Source organism: Zophobas morio, unplaced genomic scaffold (genome assembly GCF_036711695.1).
Source record: "Zophobas morio isolate AGI-343-1 ecotype UQ-CSIRO unplaced genomic scaffold, CSIRO_AGI_Zmor_V1 ptg000007l, whole genome shotgun sequence".
Classification (NCBI taxonomy): Eukaryota; Metazoa; Arthropoda; class Insecta; order Coleoptera; family Tenebrionidae; genus Zophobas; species Zophobas morio.
The window spans coordinates 11,144,991-11,164,146 of record NW_026972112.1 but is presented as its reverse complement, the minus strand read 5'-3'; the positions used below and the strand labels follow the sequence as shown (position 1 = coordinate 11,164,146).

Below are 19,156 nucleotides of genomic sequence, written 5' to 3'. Positions count from 1 at the left end.
GGTCCCATAAAATTTTAATACCACAAATGTTATGTTAATATCTTTATTGACAATTCATATAATACAATTAAACACCATTAACGTTACACATCTCTGAACATGGTAAGTACGTACAAAAACACACAATTAGTCTGTAAGCCTTAACCTAAAAGAACACATCTCTTATGGCAAGATAGTACCGACTGGTACGACTATTGGTAGGAATTCCCCGCATAAACCCGGTGTGCTCTGTTGATATCTTTGGCAATTGCACCCTTCAATCGTCTCGGCAACTCGTTCCACATAGCCTCAGGCAAACGTTCTATAAAACAACAAAACTCCATCAAAGTACCAGACAAAGACCGCCACTTACCATTACACCTGTAGGCCAGATCTGACCAAATAATCATCTCTTGCGAAAAGCAGAACACACCCAATCTTCCACCGTGGAGTGTCCTGTCGAAAATATTCCCAGAATCGGAAACCTTGGCGTCTCCTTCGTAAATTTGCAACCGAATCAACCCGACCCTCGGTCTGTGGATTAAGTACCATCGGTACGCCGTCTTTTCCTTCCAGCCCCTGTTGCGTGGATCCTTCCATAACAACTTCACCTGGTTGGGGGTGTCTCCGGTGTGCCACAACGAGTTCCTCAACATCTGCCCAGGCCCGGTCTCCGAATTAACCAACTTAATCTGTATTCCCGCATCCGCAACAGCCCTGAAGGGCGTACTCTGCCAGTACGTCTGGGCGTTCTTCTTCCACATGACCACGTAGAACTGCTTATTGCTCTGGTAGCCGAAGATGAACCCGACGTAATCGTCGTCGACGTTAGTACTGACATAGAAAGTGCCCTCAAAGTCCACTCCTTCGAACTTATCGCTACCCACAGCTAGACCCGGGTCGCTGTTCTGGGTTTGCGTGATTTCTGCACCATCGTTGAAGATATCCCATACAGGATCCACTTGAGAACCGCCTTCCGGATCCAATACTACCGTCTGGTACTTACTGAAGTCGGTTTGGTAGATGAGGGAGTTGTTGGGGCAAATGTCGACGTTGTCACAGCGTGTGTCATTGTCGGTGTCGCACTGGCACGCGTCGCCTCGGCCGTCACCTAAAATCAAGAATTAATACCGTTTGGTCTTTGCGTGGGAGCAGTACCGTCGGAATCGAGTTGGTCAGGATTGTACACTAGGTAGCAATTGTCCATGAAATCTTTGATGCCGTCACCGTCCTTGTCGTCGTCGCAAGCGTCCCCTTTACCATCGCGATCCGTGTCCAGTTGATTCGGGTTGGGGACTGTGGGGCAGTTGTCGATGTGGTCGTTAATACCGTCGCTGTAAAAATAAGTAGATATATTTTGTTACGAATTACGGTTTTAGTACTTACTGGTCTTGGTCGGGTCCAACATCGCAAGCATCTCCTATATTGTCTCGATCCGAATCCAGCTGCTTCGGATTGTAGTTCGAGGGACAATTATCGCACACATCCCCGATCCCGTCGTTATCCGAGTCCCTCTGATCCCTGTTTGGCGTCGTCCGACAATTATCATCCTCGTTCCTTATCCCGTCGTCATCAATATCTTCATCACACACGTCCCCCTTTCCGTCATGATCCACGTCCCTCTGATTCGGGTTAAAAGCGTACGGACAGTTATCGCACGCGTCTCCCGTTTTATCCTGGTCGCTGTCCCTCTGATCCGGATTGGGAACGTACGGACAGTTGTCGTCGTCGTTGTTAACGCCGTCCTTATCAGCATCGTTGTCGCACGCGTCACCCACCCCGTTCCTGTCGCTGTCCTCCTGCCCCGAGTTGGGCACGTCCACGCAGTTGTCCTTCTTGCAACGACGGTCACGGCAAGGCAGTTGCACGTCCGGCCACCCGTCCAAGTCCCGGTCCCGTCCGCACACCCGCCCGTCGCCCGCCCACCCCACCTTACACTCGCAGGCGTAGGTGTGCTGGTCGTGCTGGACGCAGCGTCCATTCTTGTCGCACTGGATACCGTTCGGGCAGTAGCCTTCGCCTCGGCAGGTGCCGGAGACCTGGTCGTAGTAACCGCCGGCACATTCCACGCAGTGGTAGGAGCCCTAATAGTATTCACTGTCAGTTGCATGTTCACGGTTATTTGCTTCAACACGAGAGTTGCGATCCGGCTCAAAGGAGTAACTTACCGCCGTGTTGACGCAGTAGGCGTTCTGTCTGCAGGGCGCCGCTTCGCGGCACTCGTCGATGTCGACGCACTTCTGCTTGTTGCGCATGGCTTCCTCCAGGCCGACGCCTTGGCTGCCGCGGCTGCCGGTGAAGCCTGGCGGACACGCTCCGCAGCGGTACCCAGGGGAAAGGTTCTGGCACTCCACATTCTCGTCGCAGGGTTGAGCTAAGTCGCACTGGAAGGGGAGGTAGAGGTTGCGATTAGTGGTGGGTTGTTCCTTACCTCGTCCAAGTCGTGGCAGCTAGTACCGTTGCCTGTGAACCCGGCCGGACAGCCTTCGCACCGGTAAAAAGGATTTTCTTCGGTGGGATAACATCTTACTCCTATAAGTGGAGTGGTCATGAATAACCAAAAGCTGATTTTTGCTACATTTATTTAAAAAAATAAAAACTCCAGAGGTCGTACTATAACAGTGCTAATTTCGTCTCTACACTAAATAAAACTACGTGGTGCGTCGTGTGCAAGTTACCGTGTTTCATTTTAACAATATTTTGGGTTAATGGTGCCTCGATTACGTCTTTAAAAATACGGATATCTGGCGTACGGTCTGGTGGAGTGCGGTTGTTTGTGGTGCCTCCAAACGGGCACGCACCCTATCAAAAGAGAAACAAATAAAACAAAAACTTTAGTTCAAACCAACTATATTGAGAACATACAGCTTGTTACAGAGATTAATGTATCCACACACATTAAACGCAGCTAAAAACATCTACAGAACCCTGGAATACAGAAAAACTGAGCCAATCATCAGTACCGTACGGTACTACGTCCCGTTGTAGCGGTTTGAGAATGACGTATCTACGTCTCAGTGTAGTTTTAGTCACATGTTAAGTGTAGAGGTCTTAGCTCTGTGCGGTTTCCGGCGAAAGCGCCGCCGCACAGTGAGACGAAACTGAAAATACGTGGCCAAAATAGAGAAAAATGAACACTTTCTGGAAAATAGTACCTGCACTAAACGTTTCTCCTCGGCATATTTGAAATTATATTTCAAAGTAAGTACTTTTTCACTTGGTCAATATACTTTGTAGGTTGGCGGTGACATAAAAAAGTCCCACGCAACCCCGTCTGGTATAAATTAGGTAATAAATGCCTTTGAAAAAGCAACAATTTTGTTGTCGCAGATGGATGGTTCAACATGTCTATGAAATGATACATAAAATTCTTATTCCTGGGACCATTATTATTCTATCGGTTTTGCTTCCTGCTGGACAGTTGATAGAGGAAGCACAAGAAATTAGAAATGAAGATATATTCGAAAATACTAATAAAACAAAAACTAGGATCTTTTAAATAAACTTCTTTTGTCATTTGGTCCCTGAATAATGTCTTTAAGGAAAGTCTACACCATAGAAAATCCTATTCTATGGTCTATACCAGAAATCCATCTGAGGCCCGTCACTTTTTGAAAAATTTAATGTGGAAACGGAATCTACGGTCCTGACAGTGATTAATTAAGTATACGTATTTATAATATTAAGTACAAGACTTTATAATTGTTTTTATTTTTTTATAATTTTGTTTTTAAAAGTAGGGTATTTATTTCTTTGTTTTTTTATTGTTTGTTATAACTGACTTAATAATTTTTGTTAACGACTATTAAACATTTTTAGATATTAAAGTTTTTATATTATATATTCTAATGAATAATTTAGTTATTTTTTAACTGATTTAAACAAATTCTAAATTTTGGCCAAATATTTTTGACTTCGTCCCACCGAAGCCAACGTGCTGAAAGCCTATCTACAGGTAGTGCGTTCCGGCAACTAAGTCACACAAGCATCTACTCATCTGGGTACAACGTACCTGGAGCACAGGGATTGAACTCGCAGGGGTTGCGGCGACGGCACGACTCCCCGTTGCCCTCGTACCCCTGAGGGCAACTGGCGCAGCGGAAGCCCTGCTCGGTATCGTAGCACTCCACCCCTCGGAAGCACGGGTTGTCCCTGCAGGTGCGACCGGGCCGGCACTCGAAGCCGTTGCCGATGTAGCCCGCGGGGCACTGGCCGCATCGGGGCCCCGTCTGTGTGTCGTGGCAGCGCACTCCAGGGGCACACGGGTTGTGAGTGGAGCACCGGGGGATGACGACATCGGGGGAGCGGCGCTTGCACAGCTCACACTCCTCGATGAGGCGACGCAGGTGGTCCACGATCACCCCGTGCTGCCCGATTTCCTTGTCGAGGCGGTTAACGGCGATGATGAGCTTGTTGATGACGTCGAACAGGGCGTCTGCGAAATTATTATTTTATCGATTTTTTTATCGAAACTTCTGTTGGAAGGAGAGACACTTACTAGTATCGATGTTGTCCAAAATGGGGATGTCGGCACGATGGTCCTTGCGGGCACCGATGATGGGTTCGTCCCTCAGGAAGTTGAAGGAGTCATCATAGTCGTCTTCGGGGAGAAGAGGGCACTCGTTTTTGCTCAAAATCATTCTCAGGTCCTTTTGGCCTTCCACGGCCATGGGGTACTTCTTGTCGCGGTACTAACGGAAGCATGACAGAATGACAGCGCTACGACAACATGCGCTACTTACAACTTCTAGTTTGGGGTTTTCCATGGAAGCGTACATGTCTCTGAGGGACTTGGGGGTGGCCACCATTCCGTAAGATACGCAGTTGAGGTAGAGGGTGGCGTGAGCGCCAGGTTGGGTTTGGTTAACTTCCAGGATAAGGGAGCGGATGGTGCTGTCTTCGTGGAGGGTGTCCACTGTGAAATGCTGGCTGCGGTGGCGGCCGTCTTCTAAGGTCTCCACGATCACTGTTGATGTGCGAGTGAGTAAAATGCTAGAGAAAATTTTGGATTTGGGTGAAGATGGAAGCTCTTGTGAATTATAGAGGACTCTTTACTGGCAACTGGAATAATTCTGTTTGTAAGAAATTTTGCTAACAAAAATGTAAAGCACGCTTAAACAGCAATAAATTTTGGGATTTTTGAGTTTTCATATTTAGGATTTTAGGATAATTTGTCTTTCTTTAACTATTTGAAATATTTCTTTTGTCTCCGTTGTTCCCGTTGTTTTTTTTTTGTGTGCTTTATATGTTTGTTTTTTCTGTATCCTTCGTGTTCTTACTATTCGGTGCATCCGATTTGTATCTTTTTTTCTGCGTATGTTTTATATCTTTGGTATTTTTTGTATTCTATGTGTTCACAGTTTTTTCTGCAAGGATTTTCTAAATACTCTTGCATTTTGTATCTTTTTTCAAAATCAAAAATATAGAATTTCCAAAATTAAATCAACTACTTAATTATAAAAGGGACTACTACTTACTCATTATCAGATTGGATAATCATCACTCATTAAAAAAAAAAATTCACAATTGAAAATTTCCGCTTTTATAACTTTGACAAACAATACTTTTTGTATATTTTTAAAATAATTGCCTCGCAATAATTACAAGAGAGTTAATCTTATTTCCATACAAAAAAAAAACTTCACACAACCCTGTCCTTCACCCTACAAACCTCTCTTTGTCTTCCTATCCAGCTTCAGGGCAAACTTTTGCTTAGTTCCCGGAAAATCCACGGAAAACAGCGTTTCCTCAACGTGCACGATCCTCCTCTTTGCCTTCACATGATTCAGCGTTAAGATAAAAGTGTCCTTCTTGACTACTTCTTCCAGTTCTTTTGTGATCGCTGCAACGAAATTTGTTTTACTTTAAGAATTTTATCATATTAAACTACTAAGATGGCCCCTTGAGAACACAGCTACTTTTTAAGGAAAACACCCCGATTTTCAAGGGTTAACAGAAAAGCAGAAAAATCGTGAAGACTCCCGTTTTTAAGATATATTTTAAAATTAACATTTTTTAAAGAATTTGCCCGAGTTTTTGAACTCACCCTTTTTTTAAAAAGTCAAAATTCGGACAAAGTCCTCATGAGCGAAGCGAATTTTAAGAAATATATCCTGTTTTATCAAACGTGAATACGGTTTCGGCCAAGAAAAGTTACCATTTAAAAACAGGCGCGGATCCAGGGGGGGGGGGGGGCAATGGGTGCAATTGCCCCCCCTGACACACGACCGAGGTACTTTATTTTGACCAATTTCAAAATTTTGAAATCATATTTCATTTTGTAAATACAGTACAACCTCTATAATCCGAACTAACGATTGTCTCAACATCCAGTAATCCGAACAGAGGCTATTTGAAGTCGATGCCTCTTTAATCCGAACAAAAACTCTGCAATCCGAACTGAACTTGAAAACATGCATCTACCAGGCTAAAGTTCTGAAGTAGCCCAACAGAAAAACAGGGTAAAATCTTTGAAAAATGTTAATTTTAAGTGTTTTTGAAAGAAAAATTTGTTTGGACCAAACTGTATTCTTGTTTGAAAAAACGGTGTATTTTCCTTGAAATGTTGACTTTTTTTGAAAAGGGTGATTTTGAAAAACCGAGCAAATTCTTTAAAAATTAAATTTTTTCACAAGTTACTTTGAAAACCAGGCTAAAAGCTTTAAAAATGTGTTGTGTTCTGAGGGGGGCTACTAGTACAAAATTCTAAACAGTATAAAATCTTTGAAAAATGTTCATTTTAAAATATACTTTAAAAAAACAAGACATGACGGTGAATTCGGTTTGCTCATGAGGGCTTGTTCGAACTTGCATGGCCAAAACCGTATTCATATATGCTGAAATGCCCCCAACAGAAAAAACAGGGTTAAAAGACGAATTTTAAGTGTTTTTAAATGGTAACTTTTCTTGGCCGAAACCGTATTCACGTTTGATAAAACAGGATATATTTCTTAAAATTCGCTTCGCTCATGAGGACTTTGTCCGAATTTTGACTTTCTAAAAAAAGGGTGAGTTCGAAAACTCGGGCAAATTCTTTAAAAAATGTTAATTTTAAAATATATCTTAAAAACGGGAGTCTTCACGATTTTTCTGCTTTTCTGTTAACCCTTGAAAATCGGGGTGTTTTCCTTAAAAAGTAGCTGTGTAGGGGCCATCTTAGTAGTTATTAAATTGAAAAGCACTAGCCCCTCGGTCTGTAACTTTATATTTTTCCGTAACCAGACAAAACGCTCTCAGTTCTTTCGTGGTCGCTGCAACATACCGTTTTTTAGTTGTCGCTGCGACAAATATGGTCTGATTACTGACAACGGGATCGTGTGTTAAAAACCAACATTTCCGTGTCAGTTTGAGGAATATCGATGGACGCATGGTCAAGAGGTGAAAATATTTTTCCGAACATGGCATTTGTCATTGGCGACCGTCTTGCTTAACACTGTTTTTTATGGACACGCTGGTTTCACTAGAAGACGATGTGGGGCGGCATATGGTAGTAAAACAATTATAATGTAAATATTTATGGGTGGTGATGGGTTTTTAGCGTGCTGGAGGTATCCGTAAAATTGTAAAACAACAATAAAAAGCAAAATTATGTTCAGATGTATATTGGTTAAGGAGATTACGTAAGAGGATCTAGGACAGGTTGTTGTGGGTAATCACGTTTGATGGGTGTTTGTCGCATTTATGGAAAGTTGGGATTATTTGAAGAAAAATAAAGTCATTTTTATGCGGTTCTTAGCATAAACAATCAACTCTGATTAGGACATAAAATTAATTTAATGTTGACGAATGGATGTTCGTAGAAAGTGTGGTTATTTGTGTTGTTTACTGACAACATATTATTTATAATGTGATACTAAATGTGACTTTAAAAAATATTAGAAAAATCTAAACATTATTTGGATTTTTTCAGTGACCTTCGTTTTAATCACTATGTTTAACATTTGAACTTATAAATACATCTGAACATAACTAATAAGCAATAAATAATAAGTAATAAAACAAAAGTTTCTTCGACGAATAAAAATATATTTTTTTTTAATTACATATTTTTAATGTCATTTAAAAAGACGATTTACATATTTTTTTCATTAACTGTCATTTCTTCATAATATTTAAGAATAATAATTATTTGAGCTTAGCAGCATTTTTGACCTTTTGAAAATTTAATGATTCAGGACTGACATGTGTTTTGCTGAATCTTCAACAACAACAATTCCTATTTTTAATACAAAAATTTAAAGTACTGGAAACTGGAACTTACAAAAATTTGTCTAAAATTGTGTTTATTTCTGATGCAAAAACATAATTTTATTTTGGTACAGTGAATGTTTTTTTCAGATTTGTCTGGTAAAAGACATCAAAATAGAGCAAATGACTCAATGATAAGCTAAACGGAAACTAAATTGTTTATTAATTTTTTTCTTTATTAATGGATTTAAAAAAAAAGAAAACAATCTTTTTGATCTGGAAATTATTAAGTGCCATTGTGTGTAGAAACTGGAAAATTTTATGATATTGACAATTTCAGGATTTTTTAAAAATTCATCCATTTCAGCAATTTTTTTCTTAAGGAAATTAACGGTTCCTATTAATTATAATGAAATATTTTTAAGACTTTAAAAATTCCAAAATCTTCTGACCTGAAAATTTCATTAACATCTTAAATAAATTCAGAATGTACAGATAATCACAGAAAAAAAAATCATGAAATCTTTAAGGTTTTTTTTTTTTTATTTTTTTTAACTTTGTGACTTATTAGTAATTAAATCTTTTCAGGTTTTCTATGATTTTTAGCATTTTATATTTTTTAAAGCATCAGTCAATATTTTCAAAATTCAAGGATTTTCAATCATTTTTAGATTTTCAACAAATTTTTCTAGTTTTTGGATTCACTAAGTACTTTTCCCGGTGGACCGTCGAAGCTCACCAAAGAACTTTTGTTAATTTTGACCTCCAGAAGTGTTCTATGAAAAAATCAAATGTGTGAAATTTTGAAAGATTTTAAAATTTTCAATTTGTACCCGAATATTTTGAAAACCAATCGTCTTCTCGACTTTAGATTATTATTTTTCCTGATTAGCGGATGACACGATTTTTTTTTCAAATTTTTGACCACTCGATTTTTCCAAATCTACCTACACTAAATAAGTTAAAAAAAAAATGTTACGATTGCTGCTGAATTTTCGATATTCGCCTGCAATCTTTGTCCAGAACCATCAGCACGCTGTATTTTTCGATTTAGCCCATCGAAATGTGTCTCCTAAAATTGTTTTTAGGTTTTTTTAGACAACTTCGCTTCTAGGTCAATTTTTGATGTATCAAATTTTAGGAGCAGCGTGGAAAATTATTAAAAAAATCTCGACGTTGATTTAGATCTCCAGAAGTGTTTTACAACTTTATTTCTTTTAAAAATTCCGTTTTTCCAGATTCCCCAAAATGAAATGTGAGAAATTTTGAAATATTTTAAAAATTTGATTTTGAACTCGAATAGTTTGAAAAGCAGTCGCCTCATAGACGTTAAAATAATTTTCTGAACGGATCACTTCAGTGCAAATACGAATTTTTTCATAAGTTTTAACGACATCTACGCTGAACAAATCCATAACAAAAATGCTACGATTATTGCAGGATTTTCAGTACATTTCAGAACATTTGATATTTATCAAGAAATCTGGGACACCAGATTGTCCTTTTCCGAAAATTTTTTAGATTTTTGATTAAGCTGATTGGTGAACTTTAGATATGTTTATTAAAGATTTTGAATACGGTTATTTAAAATTTTGAATAAATTTAGGAGCTCGAAAATTTAAGAAAGGTTAAAATATTCAGGATAAAATTATTTTCATTGAATTTTTTGTTTTTTAATTTCTCAAAAAAAGTTATATGAGGTAATTTTTTACCACACTCAAGTTTTATTTAGAGTTTAGAGAATTTAAATTAAAGATATTCTCTTTTTGAATCTTCGATTTAGAAACATCCGATTTTTAAAATTCAATTTAATGAAGATTTTTGACATGTTTTGAAATCGTTAGTATTAAACAAAATAAATACTTCTAGAGACAAAATTTTCAAATAATTTTTCTGGTGGTTTGCTGATTTTGTCATGTTTGCATGTTTTTTTTTAGTTTTTGGAGATTTTTTTGTTTTTTTGTAATTGTAGAGTCAACAAATTCGAGATAGTAGGTATAGTGCGGAATTTTGGAAGAACTCTTTTTTTTAAATTCCAGTATATAAAATTATATAAGGTAGTAACTTTTTCACTGTAATATCTGAAACAATGGGAGATACAAGGGGACCCCATAAAAAAATGTTTACCCAAATCGCAGAAAAACAGTACGGCATCCATATGAATCAAAGATATCCATAACGATGTTTGTCTCCAGAAAGGTCGCAAACGCCAAATTTCCAAACTTTTATTCTTAACTATCAACAAACCGAAAACCACCATGTTTAGTCATTGACAGCTCAATAGAACAAAATGAAGCAACAACGACATAATCGCCGCACTGAAGGCCAAAAGATGTAGAACGTGGGGGTGGAATTAATCGTCTTTCAAGGCAACCATTTAAAACACATAAAAAATTCACTCTTACATACATAATTGAGCGCACCAAATGGGTCAGACCCGAACGAACCGCATCGAATCCCATCATCCCGCCGCCCCCCAAAATCTCTTACTCGCATCCAGCGCCACCGCCTCCGCCAGCGCCGCGACGCCCCACAGCAGCAGCCAAGCCGCGGCCCTCATCACTTCTTCTTCAGTTCCAGTTATCAGCACCACAACACCGCCACTCGACTCGGCGCCCAGCCCGCGACTGGACAAGTGTTCTCGGCTGGACTTATTGGTACCAGAGCGTGGGGTTTCGTCATCTTGGACGTGCTCCATATCCGTGATTGTCCAAGGTGTGTGGAACGCATAAATTTCGGAAAAAGCGTCGAAAAAACACATTACCATAAACAACATCTGCTGGACGCATCGGTGCAAGCGCCAGATCTCCATTTACATCCCGCCCGATTCGTGGATGTGGGAAGCGACGAGAGCGAGATTGCCCAATTTTGGGAGCGGCGAGAGATTTCCGAGATTTTTTGGTGAAATTGTGGAAGACGTGGGCCGATCGGGATCGATCAATTGAAGTCTTCCGGGTGCGTCGATTGACCATTCCGGCTCGAATTTGCCTAATTGCGACGGGTGATTCATTAGATGGTTAGAGCAAATGCGAGATGATGACGGATGGCTGATGGGGCTGCTCGTAAAGGTCGGATTTATGACGGGTATGACGAGGCGTGAGCCGTGGGTTTGGCGAAGTTGGGTCAGTGGGGTTGGGCTCGACCGGAAAATCAAGTGCTTTCCGCATTAAATATACACGCAACAAGAGATTACTAAACATGTGGAAATATACATTTGAGTATCTCTGGAAAAATACGGCGAAGGAATCTACAGCATAAAGTCCGAATGAAGAAATGTTTAAAATATGTATAAGTCAACATCAGTGAATTCAAAGAGATACAATTCTTCTATTGAAATTAAATATATTACTGGTTATTGTGGTACCATCCATTCTTCATAGAGGATTAATCGCGTAATTTATCATTTTTACTTCTCGAACGCTCGACGTTTCATAACCCATGAGTATAAATACGTAGTTCTTCCGTTTACCTCTGTCTGTCATCTATGGTCTTTCGTCTGTAGTCTGTTGGTAATTTTATTAAATAGATAATCTCTGAAATCATCGGACTGATTGTTGTGAAATTTTGTAATATTATGAAAATTTTACATAGTAAATGATATTTAAATTTTATAAAATAACATACTAACTTACTCCTAATAACATACTAGCGGTTTATGATTGCCTTGATTTTTTATCCTAAACATCTGGAAAGAAATAAAAATTGTTTCACAACAATTTATATTGTAACTTAAAAACTGCAAAATTTATCCCGCCAAAAAACTTGACATTTCAAAATTTTATTGATAAGTCCTGTCTAAAATGTGCAAAATATTAGAAGATTATATTTGTAGTTTGTCAGTGTATTCATATTTTTTACACAGACTGACTAAAAAAAAAAAAGAGAAATGAAGCAATTAATTTTTTTTCAACTCAAAAAAGATCAATTTTTGTTATGATTATGAAACACTCACTTGGAACACAAGCATAATATATTTTTTTACCTGTGGTTTACAGTCCACACAAACCTTTGTTTTGATTTATGTCATAAAAACAAAATCAAATTTTATAACTTGTCTAAAAAACTGGATATGATTGATTGTATTTCAAGGGGGAAGAAAGTTCTGTTTAAATATACTTAAAGACAATTTTTTCCGTCATGTTATGATGATGTTCTGCGTTGCATTGTAATGGGACTTGCTCGAAGCAATACTCGTGTGTCCAGTCATTTTAATCACTTCCTGTTCTTGCACACCCGCCTTTACACGATGGAAAATCGCTGAGGATCGCACAGAATAATAGATAACTTTGTTTTCTGGACGTGGCATGGGCAGTAAAGTGCGAAACAATAGGTCGCCCGTTTCCATCTGTCTGTCTGCCGTCCGATGTCTGTCCAGATTTTGATTAAATAAATAGTTTCCGAAACTGTTGTATGTTATGATTATGAATAAAACGCTAACAAAAATTTGTCTGATCATCCTCAGAAACAATTTGATGACGTCATCTCAAAAGTTTGTGTATGAGTATTATTTAAATGTTTTACAATAATATCTCCTGCACTTGTGGTATATAAATCCACCTTGAGTTTTCCCCTAGGTATCTAAATTTACGTAAAAAGTTCAACAAAAATTTATAAACAACGCCGAGCACAGAGACTTGCAAAACGTGTTCGATCCCATCATATACCTTTTTTTCTTACACTTGTTTACAATGAAATTTTGTAACAGTTTTATTATTAGCATCCAGAGTCCACTTTTCGTATTCATTTCCCACGGGAACTTTTTTATTTTCACCTGGTAAATAGTTAATCCAAAATTGTTTTGTTTATCTCTTTCAAAAACTTCAATTTTGCTGCATAAATTCCGCCTGTCTAAAATATGTAGAAGATTATGCATTTGCATATATGTGGTTTGTCAGTGTATTTATGTTTATTAGAATACTTGCGAAGAGTGCCTCAAAAATATTAATTAATGAAGCGAATTATTTTATGGATGAAACCAAGTACGACTTACCCCAATGTCCTGAAATTTTGGAAATACAGTTTTAATTTGAAAAGAATTTGAAAAAATCTCGAAGAACCCTACTGTTTTGTTTTTAAAAAGCTTGAAAGAGCCTTGGGTAATAAGTTTTTTTTTATTTCTCAAGTTTAAGCTAAGGAAGTTTTGTAAGTGAGTTCGAATCCTATCCTTGTCGACATTGACTTTGTTTGAAAGTACGAAGATAATCGTGTCTAAATAACTTTAGATCTTTTTTTTTAAGAATGTAAAGAATAAAACCTTGTAATTCCAAGTGTATAGAAAGAGTTTCAAAAATCTTGCCGATTCGTCGGTTCTAATTAGTGCTGTGGTGACGGAATTTGAATTAAAATTTTGCGCTGAAAAAAATTAACAACGGCGCGAAATCACATTCGAATAATTTGAATTTGAAAAAAAAAATCAAACAAAAAACATAGGCAACCATGTGCATGTTAGAGCTCTTTGGGTAGTGGGTAGTCCTGCTGGGGATTTTAGTTAGAGGGTTGGTAGGAATAAGATGGCTGCTTCGTAGACGGAGGTGAAAGCATCACTTTTGGTATATTTGTTGTGAGTGTAACAACGTAGTGAGTTAGCTTGGTTAGTTTAGTTAGCTTGGTAGGGAATAAAAGGGAGGAATAAATCGTAACGACGACGATACCAGTTTCCCCAATAGGCGTAGAGAAATGCCAATTTTTTACCGATGCTAACACGTGTAAATTTAATTCATTGTTTGTAAATTTACAGTTCATATTAGGAGTTTAATCGTTAACTAGTTCTAACGCAATTTAACAATCAGGAATTTGCTTAGATAAATACTTGCTATGAGATTTCATGAAATTCACCTTTGTTTACAAAGTTATGAATGCGTTTCTAAGGGCCGGTTTATCAATGCTCAGTTAAAAGTGTCTGTTAAGTAACTGTCAGATAAGGGTAACTAGCAGTTAACGGAGGTAAAGTGTTTATCAATGCACGATGTTTCTTCCAGTTACGTAGCTCGAAGTTTAGCTGTTACTCTCTTAAGTTGGTAACGCTCACCCCACTGGAAATGAGTTGTGATTGGTCATTTCAATACTACCCCGACCTTGAAAGTTCCATCAGATTCGATCCGCATTCGGTATTCAACGATTGTATATCGCGTTTCACGTGATCAATCATGAAAAAGCAAAATTTAGCATTAGAAAAAAAGTATTGGAAATTCAAAATGAAACAAGTAGGTACACCTATAAATAAATACAGAGAGATCGAAAAAGAAATTAGGTGTCATAATTCTAATTGTAAACTGTCAATTTGACATTTAATAAAAAAATTTTAATTACGACAAACGGCTTGTGCATGGAGCATGGCCAACTTCGATTAATTTCTTTTTCGATCTCGCGGTATTATTAGATAGGTTTTTCATTTTTGGTACCTACATTAGACCTGGAAAATAATCTGCTAATAATAAGTTTTTTTCTCATCTTCTCTGTCAATTTGTTCCACAACATAGTCCTCATCAAAATATTGTTAAATTAATAACAGATTTATTTGGATTTGTTAGGTTATGTTGCCACTAACTGGTGGATAACGCTTTAACTGACAGTTTGAAGTGTCAGTTAATTTATCAGGCACTTTGACCACCAGTTTTGAGCTAGCGGGTAATGATAAACAGGTTAACTCACAGACAAGCTTTAACTGCCAGTTACTTTAACTTAACTGCGCATTGATAAACCGGCCCTAAGGGTTCATTTACGGCAGTCAAATTAACCTAACATTGCCTCACTGTGGAAAAAGACCGTAGAAATACTGACGGGAGGATTAACGATTTATCTCCTTATGCAGTTATCATCGTTATCATCATCACATCACCGAGACATTTATCTTGCAACGTTGCAAATTACATCACCGAGACATTTTATTTCTCACAACGCTGAATAATTACATCACCGAGGAACTTCCCTCGGCACGCCTGATGCATTTTGTGCTTATTTATCATGTCATTTGTTTGGGATAAAGTGCACGATATAAACCCTCAAAACATTCATTTTAACATTGTTTTAAGTAACCAATCACTTGGATCATGGGATAATGTAACATCATATAAATTCTTTGTTTGAATCGTTCATAAAGTGTGGCATAATTGAATATAATGTAAACTCTTTGTTTGAATCGTTGATAAAGTGTGGCAAATATTAAACTCATGTAATTTTGTTAGCTTTGCATACAATTTTTCTCTCTCTCACAATTTTAACTTGAATCATTTTCTTTCTTGTATAATTTAAATTGAAGGTAAACTTTCATGCTCTGCAGTCCCTAAACTCAGGTAACTTTTTATCTGCACAAGTTTTATTTCACATCAGATCTTTTTTTTTTTGTTTTTATAAATCTTTGCTAGTTTTCTTTCATGTAAATATTTTGTTAATGAATGTTTCCATCATGTAAGTTATCTGATGTCCAATCTTAATCTTAAATAAGAATTATTTGTTGTTTAAAATTTCACAAGATTGTATGGCGAATTTAAATGTTGTTTATTGCTCTTTTTGAAACTTTGACACTTGTTCAGATGTAGTTTAATATCAGAGTCCTAAGAATTGAACATATAAATGGAGTTGAGGTTAAATAACACAGAAACACGTGGTGGAAGCGGAGTGCGCGGTTTCTAGTCGAGCTGGCGGGATTTATCGCGCCATCTGCACAAAAGATGCAGTTTTGTACAGAAGTCTGGGACGGTCGAGATGACGTAACGCTGTCAACTTGGCCCAATAGTCGAGACCCAACTGCGAGTTTGCGACCGTAACGGCCTGCTCGTACGGCATGTCCGTAGTAGATAATTGCTGTGCGGCAGTGCTTGCGATAGACAGAATCACCGTCGTGGGTAGGAGAACAGCCACGACCGGGAACCCCAAACTCCGCTCGCGCTACAACGCCCCCTATGGGTATTTTTGCTGTGCTCTAGAATGAAATTTACATAGTTCGACCGTCACACTCTTATGGCGCTCTGGTGCCGTTGCCGCTGCATAATTTTTATTAAAACTGTGTGCTCTTGTTGACCCTACACCCTACTAGAGTCCTACTATATAGTACTTTACTCCAACTGTGACATCATTATATTGACAGAATATATGAAATACTCATTTTCAGATACCCTCGGGTTAATAATAATGAATGAATAAAGAATGAATACACAATATTCAGTAATCTTTTGCTATGAAATTTTTATGTAATGTGCTAATTTTACAATAATGATGACAATGATGTAACTGTCACTTGGGTCATTCTGTTTCGTTACTTATTAATTGCAGTAGCTATAAAGTCCACATTATCGCTTAAGTTTTTTTTGCGACTTTGAATCTCTATGCTCTAATAATCTATCTCTGGGTTAGAACATTAATTTTGTTAATATTTATGACGAAAATTTACTCACTAGCGATATTTGGCTGGTTTTGTCTTTAAACATTTATAAGCTTGTTTGTACCGAACCTTCTTCGCACCGAATTGGGCGGTGTTTCATAAATGCAATACGTACCGATCACAGCGTCACTGTGTTCTCAGAATTTCGTTAAAATTAAACAACTCCTTTTTTTCAAGTGTTTTACGAGCTGTGAATCACAGAAAATTAAAATAAGCATTGGTTAAAATAAAGACGTAGTGATGATTTTCGTAACCATGGATCGGGGAAAAAAATCATCACAATAAAAAGGCAATAATGACATAAACAGGAAAATTTGAGTATACTTACATAACATTGTTGATTTTACCGTAATTACAACATGTGAAAGATTTATGGTTTAAAAACCGAAAACTGATATTATTTAAGTGCTAAATTTTTCAAGAAACAAATTCGAGTTATTCTTGATACCTATTACTAAATGCTTTCGTTATTTTGTAATAAACTATCAACAACGATAATAAAGCAAGAAAAACATAAATAAAACAAACGAACCACATCCTCTAGAATTAACAACTCTAATTCAGATTTACTAAGAAAAGATAAAAGTTAAATTAATTGTAACGTAATCGCTGGCGTCATGTTTTGTTAAAAATAGCAAGTTGTAGTATTTTTTTGTAAAGCGAATAAAAATAAACTGAAAATTAAAACAGTCAGTCAGTACCTATTTATGTCACCAATTTTTATACAGAACCTACTTCAAACTACCTCTTCGTTTACAAACACATAAAAGCCAATTGTGTTTTTTTTTTTGTGTACACAAACTGTACATCTGTACTGTAACGTGATATAGGCAACCAACAAAACACAACAAACTACATCAAGTAAACACGCATTTAGAAATAGAAAATTATATTTTCCAGTATAAAGCAAATCATTTCTCAAAACCTTAATATACAAGAAAAAACAAAAACGCACTTCACTTTCCTCGTAACTTTTGAATAGTCTCTAATGAAGTCCAAATATATCCAGGTTGAGCTGGTGCATGCACCATGGGGTATGGTGTCGTCCTCGACTTATAATAATCTGAAGGTGCGTGCATCACAAACTCCATACACTCTAATTTCCTTGGTATATCCTCTTCTGGACCTACAATCAACCCATTAACACTATCAATAACAAAAATTATCCGCCCACCAATAATATAAGTTGCGGGATCAAACGCCTCCTCTGGCGGCGGACTCTCCTGCGTGGGCAACAACCACGTCACAACCGCACTCTTCTCGCAATACTGATCAGTCATCAGCCCCTTAATCTGCGCATAATAAATACCCCCATCTTCATCCTGCATTGAAACAATGTCTCCAACTTGGATGTAGCTACCCTAAAACCATCTCTTACTCTCTTTAACAAACTGTGTAGCGTGAAAATTACTTTATAGAAGATCGATTCTGACGTGATTGTTGTTGCAACTGCACTTGGTGCTTTAATTGGAGTCTTCTTGAACAGCCCCCTCCTGCCTCTGCCTTTGGGGATGCCGGTTTTTGGTAGAGCGAAAGGGTTCAAGCGTGTTTTATACGACCTGGTAGTACGCTGTTTGCGCTTAATTGATCTCGAATCCTCCGACTTGTCGTCGTTTTCATCGTCTTGTTCGGATTTGAGGTTATCTTTAGCTTCGTTCACACAGTCGAGGCAGATCGCACCGAGGTTCTCGGCGTTAGTCCACAGAGGTGACTCGCTGGTTTCGCATTTCAGGCAAACGGGAGGGGCTCCCTTTAAGGGCATTTTCGTGAGAAAATACGATGGGGAAATGTGAGGTTATGTCAAATGTCAAAGTGAAGTAGTGGGGTTTAGGATACGTTTAAAAACGTAAAGGTGGAAACACCAATGAAAAATAGCTGTGATTGGAAGGACGATTTTCCATTGGTTGTGTGCTTACGGCCTTTACCTTAGTTCTTTGGTCATTTTATGTCAACAAACTTTTATTTAAAAATCAAATTTGGATTCAGGGAGATGAATTGTGCGGACGCATTTAGAAAGACGGAGGTAAAATATGGTTCAAATCAAACATATTTATAAAAGCAGTAAATACAAAACACCGGTCATTACATTACTCATTCTCATTAGAAAAATTCATTCATCGAATACAGTCACTGACAATTTGCCAACTTGTTTGAACTTATGCAACTTAATATACATTTTTTTTAATTTTCTAATTTTCAGAGTATTTAAATTACACCACCATTAGTAATGAATGAAATAAAAGTAAAAAAAAAAAACAACGTAATAGCTACACTGTATTTGAGCTGTATTAGTTTCAATACTAATTTAGGATAATGATAAACCACAATTTATACGTCAATCTTTCCATGAAAATCGTGAAGACATGATTATTGTAATAAACTTATTACCACTGTTGCAACAACTATTAAATAACTATAAAGAAAACTATTCGCTTAGGCAACCAACAATGCTTAAAAAGTGTGCACAGGGGACTAATAAATAGAGAATTTTAGTTCAGAAAAGTTTTTTTTTTAATTATCGAAATTCCCGTGTAATTATTTTTCTATAAAGCTATTTATTGTTTTGGTCAATTTGTACCTAAATGAATTTTTATTTTCTATTGGTATACA

General features: G+C 37.5%; 2 protein-coding genes across 2 annotated transcripts; both read right to left on the bottom strand.

The window, feature by feature from the left end:
- Positions 1–27: 27 nt before the first annotated feature.
- LOC135124553 (cartilage oligomeric matrix protein) lies at positions 28–10,993 on the bottom strand. The gene is made up of 11 exons (XM_064049711.1): positions 10,657–10,993; positions 5,651–5,821; positions 4,722–4,945; positions 4,478–4,670; positions 3,992–4,414; positions 2,411–2,511; positions 2,148–2,363; positions 1,366–2,063; positions 1,138–1,313; positions 353–1,090; positions 28–301 (listed from the first exon to the last, which is right to left on the bottom strand). The coding sequence occupies exons 1-11, from the start codon at positions 10,976–10,978 to the stop codon at positions 192–194; spliced, it is 3,372 nt and encodes a 1,123-aa protein (XP_063905781.1). The 5' UTR covers positions 10,979–10,993; the 3' UTR covers positions 28–191.
- A 6,425-nt stretch (positions 10,994–17,418) lies between these two features.
- Positions 17,419–18,384, bottom strand: LOC135124100 (GATA zinc finger domain-containing protein 1). Its single transcript, XM_064048970.1, has 3 exons — positions 17,958–18,384; positions 17,721–17,907; positions 17,419–17,672 (listed from the first exon to the last, which is right to left on the bottom strand). The coding sequence occupies exons 1-3, from the start codon at positions 18,306–18,308 to the stop codon at positions 17,503–17,505; spliced, it is 708 nt and encodes a 235-aa protein (XP_063905040.1). The 5' UTR covers positions 18,309–18,384; the 3' UTR covers positions 17,419–17,502.
- Positions 18,385–19,156: the final 772 nt, after the last annotated feature.

What these genes read in the sequence shown, in the direction of transcription:
- LOC135124553 (XM_064049711.1), bottom strand. Translation starts at nt 10,978, where the DNA reads ATGGAGATCTGGCGCTTGCACCGATGCGTCCAGCAGATGTTGTTTATG. An exon ending in GGCGGTGGCGCTGGATGCGA is followed by an intron (nt 5,822 to 10,656) that starts GTAAGAGATTTT and finishes ATTTCGTTGCAG; the next exon opens with CGATCACAAAAGAACTGGAA. An exon ending in TCTGGCCTACAGGTGTAATG is followed by an intron (nt 302 to 352) that starts GTAAGTGGCGGT and finishes GTTGTTTTATAG; the next exon opens with AACGTTTGCCTGAGGCTATG.
- LOC135124100 (XM_064048970.1), bottom strand. Translation starts at nt 18,308, where the DNA reads ATGCCCTTAAAGGGAGCCCCTCCCGTTTGCCTGAAATGCGAAACCAGC. An exon ending in CAGAATCGATCTTCTATAAA is followed by an intron (nt 17,908 to 17,957) that starts GTAATTTTCACG and finishes AGATGGTTTTAG; the next exon opens with GGTAGCTACATCCAAGTTGG. An exon ending in TCCCGCAACTTATATTATTG is followed by an intron (nt 17,673 to 17,720) that starts GTGGGCGGATAA and finishes GGTTGATTGTAG; the next exon opens with GTCCAGAAGAGGATATACCA.